The sequence below is a fragment of the Somniosus microcephalus genome, chromosome 4 (assembly GCF_052327205.1).
Source record: "Somniosus microcephalus isolate GS21.2 chromosome 4, FLI_Smic_1.0, whole genome shotgun sequence".
NCBI classification, from domain to species: domain Eukaryota; kingdom Metazoa; phylum Chordata; class Chondrichthyes; order Squaliformes; family Somniosidae; genus Somniosus; species Somniosus microcephalus.
The window spans coordinates 121870026-121887373 of record NC_140990.1 but is presented as its reverse complement, the minus strand read 5'-3'; the positions used below and the strand labels follow the sequence as shown (position 1 = coordinate 121887373).

Genomic DNA, 17348 nt, shown 5'->3' with positions numbered 1-17348 from the left:
GGCTTAGCGCCTAAAGATAGTAGTGGAACGCCTCTTTGCGCTCCACCAACCTCTTAGGGCGAAGCCACTGAATTCCCGGCAACGGGGCGCTACTTCGGGCAGGCGCTAAGGTTAGCGCCCCAAAACTGACTACACTGAAAATCTAGCCCCAGGGCTTTTAATGAGAAACGGCTCAAGGTATCTTGGGATTCCTCTCAGCGTTAAATGGATGGTGAAATGTTACCGTGGTTCTCGGTGTTCACTCACCGAGGGCGGGTACTTTTGGAGATCCTTGATGAAGTGCGACAGTTTGTACTCTTCGTCTGATCCGGACTCCCGGTGACCTTCGGCTGGCCTGTGTGTGTGGAGCTGGATATTGATCGGCCTGGTGAGCGGGATGGAAATCCTCTTCATGTGCTGACCTGAGAGGAGATCACAAGATTGAAGAAGGCATCGGCTCGCTCAGTCCGCTCATGAAGGCCCAACACGCATTTGCCATTGCCACACTACTGATAGGTACCAGACACTGCTCCATCCAAATTCCCTCCCGTTTTTCCACACAAGCACTTCTTTTCCCAGTCCCAGGTTTAGCTACAAATTTGCCATTTTTACATTGGATTCATGAATCCAATTTCTTCCTGTAGATCAACTCAAGATGGGAAAGGCATCAGTCCTTCCCCAGTCTGCCCACAAGACCCGATGCACACCTTTGACCCTCAACCTGACTAGCAAGTGCCCACTGTATCCTTCACACAAGCTCGCATTCTCGAGATTCTGCTAAAAACAAACTGAACACTAATGAGACATTATGGATGAGTAAAGCCACAAGGGAAAAATTGAGGGTAAGGAAAGAGGCATACATTAATTACGTGGACAGCAAGGGGAGAGCATAAGGGAGAATACGACGAGGTTAGGAGAGAAGTCAACAATTAGGAAGGCAAAGAGGAACTATGAAATTAAATCAAGGAACATGTAGTAAAATATTTTAGACAAGCTAAAAAAGAGGCAGGTCGGAATGGGAATAGGGCCACTAAGATGGACAGAATAATACCACAGGCAGCGATAGAGAGATGGCAGAAATTAAATAATTACTTGGCTTCTGTATTTCAGATAGAACAGGTGGACATGACGCTGGAAGGCGAAATTAGAAATGTGCATTGATATTAAAGAAACTAATCAAACTAAAAAAAACCTTGGTTCAGATGTGTTACATCTGCACATTTTAAAATCATCTAGGGAAGAGATAGGCTCATACTACATTTAGTAATTCGTTAAAAATGGTGGTGCTAGAGGACTGGTGGCTAGCTAAAATACCTATATTTAAGGAGATAGAACATGTCCAGGGAGGGAACTATAGACTAGTCAGCTTAATGGTGGTAGGAAATATAAATGGAATACCTACTAAAGGAGAAAACAGAAAATCTAGACACGCCAAAAAAAGGAATAGTCAACATGGATTTCAAAAGGGAAAATCTTGTTTGTCCAACCTCTGAATTTAAGAGGTAACAGAGCAGACAAGGGTGATGCAGATGTCATTTATCTAGATTTGCAAAAGGCCTTCAAATAAGGTATTACATAGAGACTGATGAACAGTCAGAATGCAGAACAAGGTCAGAGAATGCAGAGTCAGGGGACAAGCAGCAAAATGGATAACTAGCTGGCTTCAGCAAAGGATGGACAGGCTGGGTCTCCTTTCTCTTGGGGGGAAAAAAAAAGGCTGAGTAGTGACCCAAGAGGTCTTTAAAATTATGAAAGGTTCTGCTGGAGTAGATAGAGTGTTTCCACTTGTGGGGAAGAGCATAACTAACCAGAGGCCATCAATATAAGATAGTCACCAAGAAATCAAATAGGGAATTCAGGAGAAACTTCTTTACTCAGTGGTGAGAATGTGGAACTCGCTACCACAGGGAGTGGTTGAAGCGAATAGTATGGATGTACTTAACGGAGAAGGGAATAGAGGGCTACAGAGAGTTAGATGAAAGACAGGGGGAGGCTCGAGTAGAGCATAAATGCCAGCATGGACTGGTTGGGCCGAATAGCCTGTTTGCACCACAGCCTACAATGTAATCTCTGAACCCCTTAGTCAACCTATAGTTTGTCATGTGGAATCTTCCATGCATATTGGAAATCTGGGTGTCTCCCTGCTTCCCACTTGGGATATCACCTCCAGACTTTAAAAGTTGTGGGATTTTCACTTTGAATCCCTATTGACTGAAAGTCCACAGCAGGAGCTGAAGAGGTTGCTGCAGTGCAAGTGGAGGCGAACAGCAAGAAACATTCTATAAAACTGGATACATCAGCAGAGCAAGGGGAACCATTTCAGAATTAACAGGAGGGCGTTTGAAGTGACGCAGCTCAGAAGGGCACAAGGTCAATATTAAAGTTCTCCTAGAACTTGAGAAATGGGCCACCTATTGCGGTGCTGATTAAGGCCCAGGACAGTCTCACGCTTTGGGGCAGAGTTGCTGGACTCTGGCAGAGCATCAACGACAGCAATTCACTGGCCATCATCCATCTCAAGAGGGAAACACGAGGGACACCACTTGAAATGTCAGCAGCTCTACATTGGAATATGGCAATGATCAGGCTCAGTGGTGTGCCCGCTCCTTCATAGAACTGCCTCACAAATGCAACTTGGGCAAGATCCTGGAGGCCATTGATGCAGTGGGAGCCCCCACCCCATGTTTTCTCGTGGAAGATCATTTATCCTAATAGATTTACCATGATCCGGTGGCCCAAGTGTACTGCATGCCACTAGCCAGAAGAGAAGCTGGATCTGGATTGGTCATATTCTGAATTCCTGACAAGGATCCTAAGCAAATGTGGAGCTGGACGCAACCCAACAGGGATGCAGCTGAAGTGAACTTGAAAGGATGAGCTGGAGTTAAAAGCACAAGACAGAATGGAGCGGTGTCGTTTGGCTACTGCCTTAAGTATCAGCACAGGAAGAATGATCTGGGGCCCCAGGAGGAATTGAGGTCACTCTGAAGTCACTCAGTGCCAGTGAAAGCATTCAGCAATATCCATCCCCGGGATGCTCAGTAGGGATGTGGTGCCAGGCCATCCTGCTGGGAAGAGACTTCCCCAAGTGGAAGATACAATACAGATAGAGACGACTGGTGACTCCAAGCTCAGCAGATAAGAAGCTGATCTTCAAACAGACCCAATTATTAGCCTCTGCCACTGTGTTAAATACTGACCATCAGCCTCTGATCAACTAACTCATGGAATTGGCTAACGGTCCGGGATTCTTTCCCTTGTAGAACAGACTTTCCGATGAAACTGCTGACAGTGGCAATCATGAAAGATGAGCTTTTAGAATGGACAATGTTGGGAAATCAAATTGAACTCAACTCTAGATGATCATCGCAGGTAGAGCTCCAGTTGTAGAAACAGAATCTGAATTACTTAGAAGGCAATACAACCTATGCACCCCATACACACCAGCCTTCTCCCCATAGTTCAGTGGGTTACAAATAGTCTGGACTATCTAAAGCCATCCTCACGAAATAGCATTAATGAACCTTGCATTTCATCTCTCCAACACTGGCTATAGACACCTCCCTACAAAAGGTACACGTGGAATCTCTTCCAGATCAGCCATGCGCAGTCAGCCAGTTTACTTGTGCCAGCAATCGCGAGATGCATCATTGCTTCGTTGAGCCGCCTGTGCTCTGCCGTCTCCCTTTGTAATCGAGCGATTGTCGACATTTCCCGCTCCTCCGAGCTCATTGGCCTCCAGTATACATGGCTCCTGGACCACCTAGGGGGTAAAGGAAAGCACAGATGTGGTTAGTTCACCCAGAAAAGCGGAGTTGGCAGTTAGTTCACGCAGTCTGGCCAACACTACGAATTAGACAGTCTATTCTTAAATGAACCTGATTCACACGAACATAATTCAAGCTCTCCCAAAGAGAAAGCAAAGTTTATTTTAAGACCTGTTTTATAAAGCTCATCATGTCCCAAAATGCTTCAGAACTTGGAAGTGTAGTCACTGTTGTAATGTAAGAAACGTGCCAGCCAATCTGCACACAAGCTCCCACAAAGACTAGAAATCTGTTTAATCTAACTTTGTTTCTTAACCTGTCCCATTACCACCTGCTTTTGCCTGGAACCTCTCCTGCCTTGTATCCTATCACAGACCTTCCCCTTTGTTCTTTAATCCCCTCCCCACTTTCCCAGTCCCTGCACTTGCTTAAAAATCTGTTTCATTTCCTGCTTTTTTCCAGTTCTGACGAAAGGTCAATCGACATGAAACGTTAAATCTGTTTCTCAGATGCTGCCGGACCTGCTGAGCATCTCCAGCATTTTCTGTTTTTATTTGAGATTTCCAGCATCTGCAGTATTTTCTTGTATTGTTGCAGATAATCTGTTTCACTGACGTTGATTGATGGAATAATATTGGCCAGCACACCGCGGATGACTCCGCTGTTTCTCGAATTAGTGCCATGGGAGATTTTACGTCCATCGGAGAACAGGCGGGCCTGGGTTTAATGTCTCATCTGAAAGGCGAGCACCAGCAACAGTGCAGCACTCTCAGTATTGCACTGCAGTGTCAGCCTAGATTATTGTACAGGTTTTTGCAGAGAGACTTGAAATCACAACCTTCTCACTCAGGCGAAGGTGCTCCCAACTGAGCCGCAGCTGTCTCCTCCCTGCCTCACTCCCACAAAAGTGGCGAATTCCCAAGAAAAGCCAGGTTCAATTTGCACCCCAACCCCAGTAATTTACAAGGTGAGCAGGAATTAGGCCAGGTGCCAGGACCTGAACTATAGGGGGCTTCACTTCAAGTCATGGGTCAACTGGTGATGATCCTCTAGCTAGGTCTCGGGCTATTTACGTTCAGGTATTCGGAGGGACAATGTCCTCCAGCATCGAGTGAAGGCTCAAACCTTCGGGGTGAGCGAGACCAGCTCGGAGTCCTGTAGACTTCCGTAGCACAGGTCACCCATTAGCGGGGCTGCGATCGCTAATCTGACTGAACTTCAAAAATCACCAGATCTGCTATATCTGTCACTTCTATTCCCAGTCCTACTTCCCCTCGGCCCCAGAGTCACTGGAGGGTCGCTAGTTCCTGGTTAGATAACTGAACTGCGCGGGTTTGAGCCTCACGCACGGACAACAGACAGGGAGCCAACGCCTCAGAATCCGATTCAAGACCATTTAGGAGGTGACAGTACACTGGAGTCATTCCCCATCCCCACCTCTTACTCTAAATGGATAGTGGGGACACCTGATGGTTCAACACTCCGCTGAAGCGGTAGAAATCAGGTCCAGACTAAGGAATTAAGCTTCGATCGGTTTTAATTATTAAGTGGTGCGTTTAACCCAGGGAATCACTGCAAGAAGTGGCGTGAATTTAGAATTTACACAGATCTCAAAAGGAAATATCTGGACACTGACTTTTGGGCGGCATTAATTTACTTAATAACCAATCCGAAACTCTCGAGGTTTGATTTGACAGGAGAGCAGTTAGCACGGGTGACAACAGCAGATAGAGGCTCAATGTGGTGAACCGGGATTGGTGGAAATCACAATCGGAAGTTTACGGTACAGAAGGATGCCATTCGCCTCATCATGTATGTCGACATAGCCATCTAGTCTAATCCCACTTTCCATCTTTTGGTTCGTATCGTTACAGGTTACTACACTTTGTGCATATCCAAGTACTAGGTAATGCGATGAGAGTCTCTGCCTCTACCACCCTTTCAGGCAGCGAGTTCCAGACCCCCCCCACCCCCTTCTGGGTGAAAATTTCTAAACTCCTCTGAAGACTTTCAATCTGTTACCCCTGGTTATTGACCCCCAACTGAAATAGGTCCGTCCTATCCACTAGCTAGACCCCAGTTTATACACCTCAATTAAATCTCTTCCGAGAAAACCACCCCAGCCCATCCAATCATTCCTCATTGCTAAAGCTCTCCAGTCCCGTCAACATCCTGGTAAATCTCCCTTGTACTTTTAGTGCAATCACATTTCCTTTAATGGTGACCCCAAAGCTGTATGCAGGGCTCTAGCCCAACTATTGGCAAGGGAAACAAGGCAATCTTTCCCTGGTACCCATCAGACCCGCGACCGAGAGAAAGAACAGTTGCAACAGGAGCCATGCATTTATCCCACTGATTCTCGGTTAAAATGCACCGCCCCAAAAAAAAGTCATTGGGGAAGCTGGACACTGAAGGAACAAGCCCAGTTCGGACCGACGTGTGTTTGCAACTTACTTGAGAACTGTGGGAGTTCGAGGCAGAGTCAGCTTGGGTCTCCGGGGATCACCACGTGACCTCGAGCACCTCCCGATTGTTGGGCTGCAGCAAGCCTGCCGGGAGAGAGGGCGATTCATTTAACATCCAATTATCTTTCAGAGGGAGACCATCTTCAGGCTGCAATACGGAAGCGTTATATGGAACCAAGTGAAACCTGTTGGCTATTAATACCATATTCAGTTAGTCCTGACTGTGGGAGTTAACTACCTGGTGAATCGGCCACTATTCTGGAAAGGAACTCGAGCTTAATTTACCGGACAAATTACTGGTGAAGTCTAGATATGAGCAACTGGCGGTGGGAGAAATTACCACCAAGACCAGCCAGTTCTCAAAGGAGACCAAATTGGGCAGGTGGGAGAAGCCAGCAGATTTCTGTCCAGTTTAAAGAGGCTCAATGAACAGCAACCCCGGCTCGCGGGATGTAACCAGGCTGAATTAACAAGGCGAGTCTTCAAACAGCATTCGAGCTGACTGTTCCACGTGCAGCCAGTGATCTGTGAAGTGAGGAGCCGGCAGAGCAAGGCCGACAGTCACGATATCCAGAGAGTAGAGTTCGAGAGTCTGCGCCTGTTCTTTCGGCGTGCAATCCATATCCATGCACTTTTATCCCCTGCAAGTATTTATCCAATTCCCTTTAAGGCTACTGTTCAGTCGGCATCCACCATCCCAGCAGGCAGTGCATTCCAAATACTAACCACTGTTTCTCATGTCGCCTCTGGTTCTTTCGCCAATCACCTTAAATCTGTGCCCTCGTGAGCTACCCTTCAGCCATTGGAAGAAGTTTCTTTTTCTAAACCCTTTGATTTTTAAACTCTTAAACAGCCGATTAGCCGCCTCTGCTCCAAGGAGAACCACCCCAGCTTCACTATCCACGTAATTGCAATTACTCATCCCTGGAACCATTCTGGTAAATCTCATCTGTACCCTCAAGGACTTTCACATCCTTCCTGAAGTGTGGTGACCACAACTGGACGCAATACTCCCATTGTGGCCTAACCAGCGCTTTATAAAGCATGAGCATAACTTCTCTACTTTTGTACTGAATACCTCTATTAAGCCCTAGATGCCATATGTTTTGTTAACCACTCAATGTCCTGCCACCTTCAGGGACCTGTGCACATTAACTCCCAGGTCCCCCTGTCCCTGCACACTTTAAAGTTGTGCCATCAAGTGTATATTGCCTCTCCCTGTTCCTTCTGCCAAAGTGCATCACCTCACTTCACTAGTAAATTCCATCTGCCACTTGTCTGCCTATTCTGCTAGCCTTTCTATGTCCTGTTGCAGTCGATTGGTTTCATCCTCACGGTTTGTCATGTGACTTCAAGCCTTGCAACTCCAATTTACCCAGGCCAGATCCTAATCAATTCACTGAAATAGCCCTCCATAACTAGGCTAAATCTTACCATACTATGATAAATATTCGAGATGCTATCCAAATGTTACATTCGCCAATTGATCGAGTTAGTTCCCAGGACTACATCCAGCAATGCCTCCTTTCCTCTTTGGCTAATAAATATATCAATAAATTTCTCCTGAACACACCCGAATTCCCTCCTTGAAAATCACTGCCCCATTCCATAGAGGGAGTTAAAGTCTCCCATTATCACCATCGTTCATGCATCTCGTTTTTGAAAAATCTGCCCATGTATCTCCTTCACTATTTAATGGCCTATAAAATACCCCAAGTAGCCCAATATCTCCACACTGTTTCTCAACGACAATCAAAGATTCTGCCTTTGATCCCTCAAGGACATTTTAGAATATTTTCCTCAATCAAAATTGCTACCCCTCGTTCTTGATTCCCCCCCCCCCTCCATCTCTCCTGAAGACCTTGGAACCATGATATGAAGCACCCAATCCTCACATTTGCGCCTGTTCTCGTTAGCGCATCATATCCGTGGTGTTTTTGCACCTGCAGCTCACCAAACTTAAGCGCACTTCATGCATTCACACCAAACCTAACTTGGACTTTATTTACTATGATCCCACCCAATTCTGTATTTCTAACTAGAACTCAGTAGTGTACATCTTATTTCTACTTCATAAATACTACATATTGGTGCCCAACCATACTGCCGAATTAGTTTAAACCCTCCCAACATTGACTAACTTTTCCACAAGTATTAGTCCCAGCTTTGTTCTGGTGCAAGCCGGCCTTCTTGAAGTGGTCCCAATGTCCGAGGGATCTGAAGCCCTCTCACCATGTCTCTAGCCATTCATTCACCTCCCATTTCTGCTCACTAGGACGTGGCACTGGGAATAATCTAGAGATTGCTACCTTGGAGGATCTGCTTTTTAAATTAGTGCTATGTTACATTTCTGGCAGCAACAATCCCCCCTAAAATCTATGTTGAAACCAGTTCGAACCCCAACTCAACGAAGCTAATCACCAATCCTTCGGTAGTCACCGGTCGGCGGAGAGGGAGCACAGACAAGCCGGATAGTATCAGGCAGGGTCTTGAGATCCTGGATCATTCCTGGAAACCCGAACTCATTCCTCACATTGAGCCTGGTCTCCGCGGCCAACGGAGAGATTGAATGGTGACACGGCCAATCTAAAGGACTCCGACACTGTAGGTTGAGGGAGACTCGGCATTACTTACCCTAGAGGCTGGGTCGGACCCTCAGCAGCGGACAGTCGGCCGTCGGTGGACCGTCTCCCGGCCGCCAGCGAATTTACCGTGTTCGGGGGAGTGGTGGGGATTCGGCGCTGGACGCTCCGCCCTCTGCAGAGACAGGAGGAGAGAGAGAGGCAGGAGTTTAGGAAGGGGGGGGCGGTCAAAGCTCTTAAACTGAGATACTGAGGCCAAGCCGATATTCTGAGCCAGTCTACAGCCACTGTTACACAAACTCCAGGATCCGAGTCTGGATTTAGCCCCCGACCCCACAAGAGACACCCCCCGGAGTAGGAATCCGCAGCCCTTCCGTGTATAGAGGGTGAGCGGTTAATAAAGGAACGGGGTAAATCCTCGGCCCCCCCAAACCTTGAAAATTACTCGCTCGGGTTCGCTGGATTTTAGGAGTATGTATACAAGCACCAAACAGACCCATTCCTAACTCGATATTAGATTTAAACGGCGGGCGCTCCCGGGGCATCGCAGGTTGTCGGTCACAAAAGCAGAAGTTGCGCTTTAAGAGGATTCTAGGATTATAGACACATCTTGCATCACAAGCCTTGAAAGAGATCCCAGCCCAGCGTTAGAGAGACACTAACCCGAGTCAGAACAGTTCTTCATTCCCTCTCAAGCCACTCGAGCAAAGGATGACATTGCATTCTAACCCAGCCGGTTATAATCCTCCGGGAACTTCCAGCCCAGAGACTGCAGCGGGCAATGGGTTAGGTTCCAGTGAGAAGTTGAACACTCTCCGGGACACTCTTCACGGCAGTAATTTGAACCCAGCCTGGTCTGGCGTTGTGAGCCTAGACTCCCGAGCGCCTGAGTCACTCGAGTGGACCACGTGGATAGTCGGGTCGGACGGGCAGGTCACCGAGAGACAGAGGCGGGGCAAAGTTTGAAAAGTAAACTTCACATCGAAAAAGTGTCTAAAACCCAGCAGTACCAGGTTCGGTGTAAAAAGTGAAACATTACTCGGAGAGATGACAGTACAGAGGGCGGTAGAAGTTAGGAACACTCGTCTGCAAGTAACAATTGACGCTAGCTCAAATGTTAAATTTAACTCAGTCTCAGGTGTGTTAATCAAAGGTATTAGGGGATAAGGGGCAAAGGCGGGTATGAGTTAGGTCACAATCAGCCATGATCTCATTGAACGGCAGAATATTGCTCGAGGGGCTAAATTGCCTCCGCCTCTTCCTGTTGTCCTATAGCATCGGGCGGGTCCAAGTTCAGATTTTCTTGGGAAATAAAGACTTGCATCAATATAGCGCCTCTTCGACCGCCAAACGTCTCAAAGCGCTTTACAGCCAAAGAAGTACTTTTGAAGTGGAGTCACTGTCGTAGTGTGGGAAACGCAGCAGCCAATTTGCACAAAGCAAACTCCCAAACAGTAATTTGGAGTGGGAATTGAACCAGAAACTTTGACTCACGCAAGTGCGCGACCAACTGAGCCACAGCTGACACTAATTGTAGCAAAGGGGGAATTTAACATTAGCTCCAGTCTTGTTGTAATGTTGGAAACGCAGCAGCCAATTTGCGCACAGCAAGCTCCCACAATGATAGTGCCCAAATAATCTGCTTTTTATTGATGCGGATTGAGGGATAACTATTGGCCAGGACACCAAGGAGAACTCCCTGCTCTTCAACCGGTGTCAGAATCTTTACATCTCCGAGAGCAGACAGGACCTCGGTTCAACATCTCACCCTCCAGCAAATGCAGCGGTCCCTCAGTCCTGCACTAGTGTCAGCCTAGATTTTTCTAGGCAAGTGTCTGTAGTGGGAATTAACCTTCAGGTGTGGGTGGTACCAGCTGAACCACAGCTCGACACAAGTGGATCAGTAAACTCCGCCCATTTTATGATCAAGAGTTGCAGATTGACCGGGTTTAATTTGTTTTAATTCATCTTTGACCGTTTGATTAAAAATTAAATGGTACAATCAATCAGATTCCTAACAAGTTTGCAAAGTACTTTCAAAATTTAACAAACCGTTAAGGTCCAGCAAGTGAACTAGAGCCTGAAGACTACCCCAGGCCTGCGGACTAGTATCACCATCACAGCTCCCGAGACCAAGGGCCCCTCCAACACCCAACTGGCAAGGTAAAAATTCTACTTACATCTAGTTCATCTCTACAAACCCGGAGTAAGATTAGACAGTGGAAAGATGTGGGGCAAGCCATTAGATCTGGGCTGAGATTAATCTCCACGCTCACATCACAACTTAAGTGACTACACTTAATGTCTTCATGGGCGCAAGGCGCTTTGGGACATCGAGGTTATGAAAGGCGCTACATGAAAGAAAGTCTCTCAAGATTAACACCATTAGAAAAGAGATCATTCTAATAGTCAGGAGACATTAAACATCCAGGACACCGAGTGGACCTTCTTCAGACTCGGCCGCTAAACCAGGATCTCCCAAACATCTGGATTAGAGACAGTGTGAGTAGAAAGAAAAAGCAACTTACCGGAATCGCAGAGTTCTTCCTGTTCAGAGGGCTCACCACAGCCTTTGGAAGTCCACATCTCCAAGGTTTACAAGGTAAATTGATTTTGGCACCACTCTCCATACCTGCTAGTTTTACACCGAATGACTGTCTGCATCAGAAGGAGACAATCAGCTCAGTTAGGAATGACCATTAACATATCTTGAAGACACGGTAATGTGGCAGCAAATAGAGGAAAGAGTGAAGGAAGCTCAGAAATGATGGCAGAGCAGGCGCGGGTGGCCAAGTGGCCTATTTATGTTCTTAGGATTGCGGCGCTGCACTCCCGGCCGAGTAGCTTACAAAAGAGGCTTAGCCTAAATCAGAAGGAATCAAGCAGCCGAAACCAGGAGTTCGCCCCAAGACTTGGAAAACCAAACACGCCGGTTAACCTGCGGCCTATAAATAATTAAATAAGAGATTACAGCAACTATCTCAAACAGCATCAGCACAGAAACTGCTCCAGATTCAACCCGAAACTTTTTGGTTCCCAACTAAAGACAGAAGGAAAACAAACTGAGGGCAGGGAGAGAGAAACAATTGCCTGCTCACTAAAACTTTATACGGGACTCTAACCGTGCGTTGACCAATTAAATCTCAGCTTTAATCAAATCCTTCTGACCAGTGACGTCAGCATTTTTCTCGTCCAATGGGTGTCCGTGCTGATTGAGAGACAGCCTCTTGTCAGGTCGGATGGGATTGAGTGGAAAAGGCGATGCGAATCGAAACCGATCCTCAGTCATTGGGTCTTTTTGATGGACCAATAAGGGTGAGACTGGGTTGCCCCACAGTGATCAAACAACAATCATCGCAACAAGTGCCCGCTTTAGGGCAACACTTATATTTTGTCTAATTTGTTTATGGGATGTGGGCGTCGCTGACAAGGCCAGCATTTATTGCCCATCCCTAGTTGCCCTTGAGAAGGTGGTAGTGAGCCGCCTGCTTGAACTGCTGCAGTCTGTGTAGTGAAGGTACTCCCACAGTGCTGTTAGGGAGGGAGTTCCAGGATTTTAACCCAGCGATGATGAAGGATCGGCGATATAAAACTCTGCCTGTTTAAAGGGGCAGTGTCTCTGTGCCTGTTTAAAGGGGCAGTGTCTCTGTGTCTGTTTAAAGGGGCAGTGTCTCTATCTGTTTAAAGGGGCAGTGTCTCTGTGTCTGTTTCAAGGGGCAGTGTCTGTGTCTGTTTCAAGGAGCAGTGTCACTGTGTCTGTTTCAAGGGGCAGTGTCACTGTGTCTGTTTCAAGGGGCAGTGTCACTGTGTCTGTTTAAAGGGGCAGTGTCTCTGTGTCTGTTTAAAGTGGCAGTGCCTCTGTGTCTCTTTAAAGGGACAATGTCATAGAGCCATAGAGACATAACGGCACAGAAAGAGGCATTAGGCCCATCGAGTCCATGCCAGCTCTCTGTAGAACAGTCCAGTCAGTCCCATCCCCCCGCTCTATCCCCGTAGCCCTGCAAGTTTATTTCCCTCAAGTGCCTATCCAGTCCCCCCTTGAAAACATTGAGTGTCTCCGTTTCCACCACTTCCATCGGCAGCGAGTTCCAGGATCTCATCACTCGCTGCATAAAATGTTTTTCCTCACATCCCAACTGTAACTCTTGCCAAAACCTTAAATCTGTGTCCCCTAGTCTTTGTACCATCAACTAGTGGGAACAGCCTATCCAAACCCATCATAATCTTGTACACCTCTATCAAATCACCCCTCAACCTCCTTTGCTCTAATGAAAACAAATCCCGCTTTCCAACCTGTCCTTGCAGCTAACACCCCCCATCCCCAGAACCATTCTGGTAAATCTCCTCTGCACCCTCTCAAGTGCATTCATGTCCTTCCGAAAGTGTGGTGACCAGAACTGGACACAATACTCCAGCTGTGGCCTAACCAGCGTTTTATGAAGATTCAGCATAACTTCTCTACTTTTGTACTCAATACCTCTATTTATGAAACCCAAGATCCCATATGCTTTGCTAACCAGTCTCTCAATATGTCCTGCCACCTTCAGGGACCTATGTACATTAACTCCCAGGTCCCCCTGTCCCTGCACACTCTTTAAAACTGTGCCATTAAGTGTATATTGCCTCTCCCTGTTCCTTCTGCCAAAATGCATCACCTCACACTTCTCTGTATTAAATTCCATCTGCCACGTGTCTGCCCATTCTGCTAGCCTTTCTATGTCCTGATGCAGTCGATTGTTATCATCCTCACTGTTTGCCACACCCCCAAGTTTGGTGTCATCAGCAAATTTAGAAATTCTACTCTGTATTCCAATATCCAGGTCATTTATATATATCAAAAAAGCAGTGGCCCCAGTTCTGACCCTTGGGGAACACCACTGTCTACCATCCTCCAGTCTGAAAGACAGCTATTTACCACAACTAGCTGTTTTCTGTCGTTAAGCCAATTCCTTATGCAAGCTGCCACTGACCTACCTATTCCATGAGCCTCAATTTTGTTAACCAGCCTTCCATTTGGTACTTTGTCAAACGCCTTCCGAAAATCCATGTAGACAACATCCAATGCATTCCCTTCAACGATCCTCCCTGTTACTTCATCAAAAAATTCAATTAGTGTAGTCAAACACGATCTTCCTTTTACAAACCCGTGTTGGCTCTCCTTAAGTAGCTTAAACCTCTCCAAGTGCCCGTTAATATTTTCCTTGATTATTGTTTCTAAAACTTTACCCACTACTGATGTTAAACTGACTGGCCTGCAGTTACTAGGATTGTTCTTACACCCTTTCTTAAACAATGGTGTCACATTTGCCACGTTCCAATCCTCAGGCACCTCCCCCACATCCAGGGAAGATTGGAAAATTATAGCAAGCACTTCCGTTCTCTCCTCCCGCAATTCCCTTAGCATTCTGAGATGCAAGCCATCTGGACCAGGCGATTTATCCACTCTAAGCATACCCAGCCCTTCTAGTACATCCTGTCTGTCAATTTTCACAATTATAAGGCACAGAAACAGGCCATTCGATCCAACCAGTCCATTTCATTGTTTGTGCTCCACTAGAGCCTCCTCCCGCCTTTCCTCATCTAAATCTATCTGCATAACCCTCTGCTCCCCTCTCACTCATATATATGTCTGCTTCACTATCTGAGGAGTTGTGAATGGAGCTGAGTACTACAACTATTAGCGAACAGGCCCATTCCTGACGTTATGATGGAGGGAACACAGGAGCTGGAGCAGGCTGCTTAGCCCCACGAGCCTGTTCCTCCATTCAATGAGATCATGGCTGACCTGTGACCTAACGTATAGACCTGCCTTTACCTCATATCCCTTAATAGCTTTGGTTAACAAAAATATATCAATCTCAGTTTAAAATGAACAAATAACCTAGTAACATCTGCTGATTGTGGAAGGGAAGGGATTTCCTAATTCCTACAACCTTTGCATGTAGAAATGTTTCCTAACTTCCCCCTTGAAAGGCTTGGCTTCAATTTTTAGGCTGTAACATTTTTCTATTACCTAGAACCTTAACAAATTAAATTAAAATTTCATTGGCCGGGGTGATAATGCACTCAACTGGTCCAGACAGTGGGCGGTCGAGGGGGCCCGACTGCCTGCCTCTCTCTTCCACAGCCATGTTCGTGCCTGGGTGGCCTTGGAGATGGAGCACGCGGTGTCCACCGGCATGCTTGAGGCCTTCCATGACCGGTGGGTGCCACGGGGACTGGAGTGCATCATCACCTCGGCCAATTAAATTTTAATTTAATTTGTTAAGGTTCTTTAAAGTTTTATTAATTTACAGACAACCTGTTTAAGCACCCAATTAATTGAGTACACTCAAAGGGTGGACCAATATCAGACACATCTCACTGCTCCTCAACCATGTGAGGCATCTCTCACACACACACACACACAAACACGCCTGCCAATACACTCCTTCACAATCGCCCCTCTTTTTCTGTTCCAGGAAAAACAAGCACATGGCAAGCAGCAGCAGGAGCCGACCGGGAGAGGGGAAGCATGACTCCAGAGATCACTCCCTTTGAGGAGGCAGTGCTGGCCATGATCGGGAGGGGCTTGGCAGGTTGTGGGGCCAGAGGCAGAGCAGAGGGCATCTCGCAGAGAGGTATGTTGCCACTGCGGCTTCCTTGCAGATGCGGCCTATTCCTTGTCTCTTATCGCCCAAAAGAGATCCTCACTATCGCTGCACCCTAATCCTTTCCCGCTTTACATTGCAGATTCCCAGGAGCAAGATGCACCTCGTCCCGTGGAGCAGGTTCAGCAAGAGCAACAGCCAGCTCACTCCCTGGTGGAAGAGGAGGAGAGCAAGGACGAATGCACTGTGTCACTGGCTACCACTGTTGCAGGCAACCGCTCAGAGGCCGGCACCACGAGCAACATAGAGGCTGGCTTAGAAGAGGAAGCTTCACTGAGGGATGCACCGGGCAATAGCGGGCAGCAGCCACGCTGGGTGGAAGGAACACAGATGCCACATTTCCAGGGGGCGAGGTCTCGCACTAGTTCTGCTGGAGAGGAGTCGGATGAGGACCTCGCAGGGCCAAGCTTCAGAAGAAGGCTAATGGATGCGACAAACCAAATGCTTGTTGCAATGGAGAGCCTGCCTGAGAGCCTACTGGTCATGGCGAGAGGGATGGTGGAGTCCGTCTCCACCTTGGCCCGGGGCTGGACCCAGAGCCTGGAACCCATCTTCTCCAGCGTGGGGAGGCTGGTGACTTCCAGCCAGCGACCTGCGGAGCCCGACATCATGCAGCGTCTGATGACTGAGGTCCGAGCTTCCACTGCAGTCATTGCAGCTTCCATGGAGCGGCAAACTGCTGCAATGGAAGCTCAGGCAGCTGCCCTTGTGGCTCTGGGCTCCTCGGTTGAAAGGGGTTTGCGGGGTGTCTCCGATGTAGATCTGTCCTCCATCAGATCATTTGGCTGGCTGAACAGAAGCCGCCTAGGTAGTGGCATGGGAATCATGGAGCAGGAACCTACGGGCCTCTCTCCGGATAACAGCATCCCTGCTCCCTCCCCCGCCACTCCACCATTGCTCTTGCCATTGCCTGTCACCCAGGCGGCCCAGACTGCTGAAGCCCATGCTGGGATGATGCAATGTAAGGCGGGCCATCACGGCCCTCAGCCTCTTGAGGGCATCCCAGGAGGACATCTGAACCTCCCTCTCTAGATTCTGAGCAGCCTCCACCTCGCCTGCTGCTGACAGTGGGGCTGCACTTTGTAGAAGCACCAGATTACCCAACAGCACTTATAGATAGCCACTGAGGGTAAACCCCAGGGTGAACAATTTAATGTTTTTAAGTGATGTTGTTTCTGTCATATTTATATATTTTGTTTGTGATGTGTATAAAACATTGATTATGGTAATTGGGTAGTGGTGGAATCGGTGGTCTCTTACTGTGATCTTCAGGGGGAAGGGGTGACCGGATTGAGTGCAGATGATGGACTCTCTGGTGGAAGGTACCTCGTGTGGCCACAGTTCTCTGGGGTCTGGTGGAGCTGGTCTCTAAAGCTCTGTTCAATTAGATTGTGATGAGCGTCCCTCCCAGGTGCGGCTTGTCTAGCTGGAAGTCTCTGGTGCTTCCCCCATTCCTCCTCCACCTCCTGTGATTGACCCTCTGGCACATATGCTGATGGTCGCAGCTGGTCTCATGATCGCCAGATTTTCAAACAGGCGCCCATTTGGTACAGCACCCATTTAGCGCCTGTTTTCACCCTTTGGCCAAAATAACCCCCAGGTATGGTCTAACCATGGATTTGTACAGCTGTAGCACAACTTCTACCTCCTTGTACTCCAGTCCTCTAGATATAAAGCGCAGCATTCCATTAGCCTCTTTAATTATTTTCTGTTCCTCTCCATGACAGTTTAACGATCTATGTACAAGGACCCCCTAAGTCTCTTTGGACCTCCACTGCTTCTATATTTTCACTATTTAAAATGTATCCTGATCTATCCTTTTTAGTTCCTAGTGGATGACCTCACACGTTTGAAATCCATTTGCCTCAGTTTTGCCATTCACTTAATCTATTAAGATCTCTGAAA

At 47.5% G+C, this 17348-nt stretch overlaps 1 protein-coding gene and 1 long non-coding RNA gene across 2 annotated transcripts; one reads left to right on the top strand and one right to left on the bottom strand.

Moving 5' to 3' along the window:
• Window positions 1-466: 466 nt before the first annotated feature.
• On the bottom strand, window positions 467-11854 carry LOC147119714 (uncharacterized). Its single transcript, XR_015078067.1, has 4 exons — window positions 11322-11854; window positions 8846-8968; window positions 6201-6295; window positions 467-3742 (listed from the first exon to the last, which is right to left on the bottom strand). It is a non-coding gene; the product is annotated as an uncharacterized LOC147119714 (long non-coding RNA).
• LOC147119713 (uncharacterized) lies at window positions 10290-17119 on the top strand. Its single transcript, XM_085985205.1, has 3 exons — window positions 10290-11395; window positions 15255-15413; window positions 15526-17119. Exons 2-3 carry the CDS (start codon window positions 15308-15310, stop codon window positions 16473-16475), a joined length of 1056 nt encoding a protein of 351 aa, XP_085841331.1. The 5' UTR covers window positions 10290-11395; window positions 15255-15307; the 3' UTR covers window positions 16476-17119.
• Window positions 17120-17348: the final 229 nt, after the last annotated feature.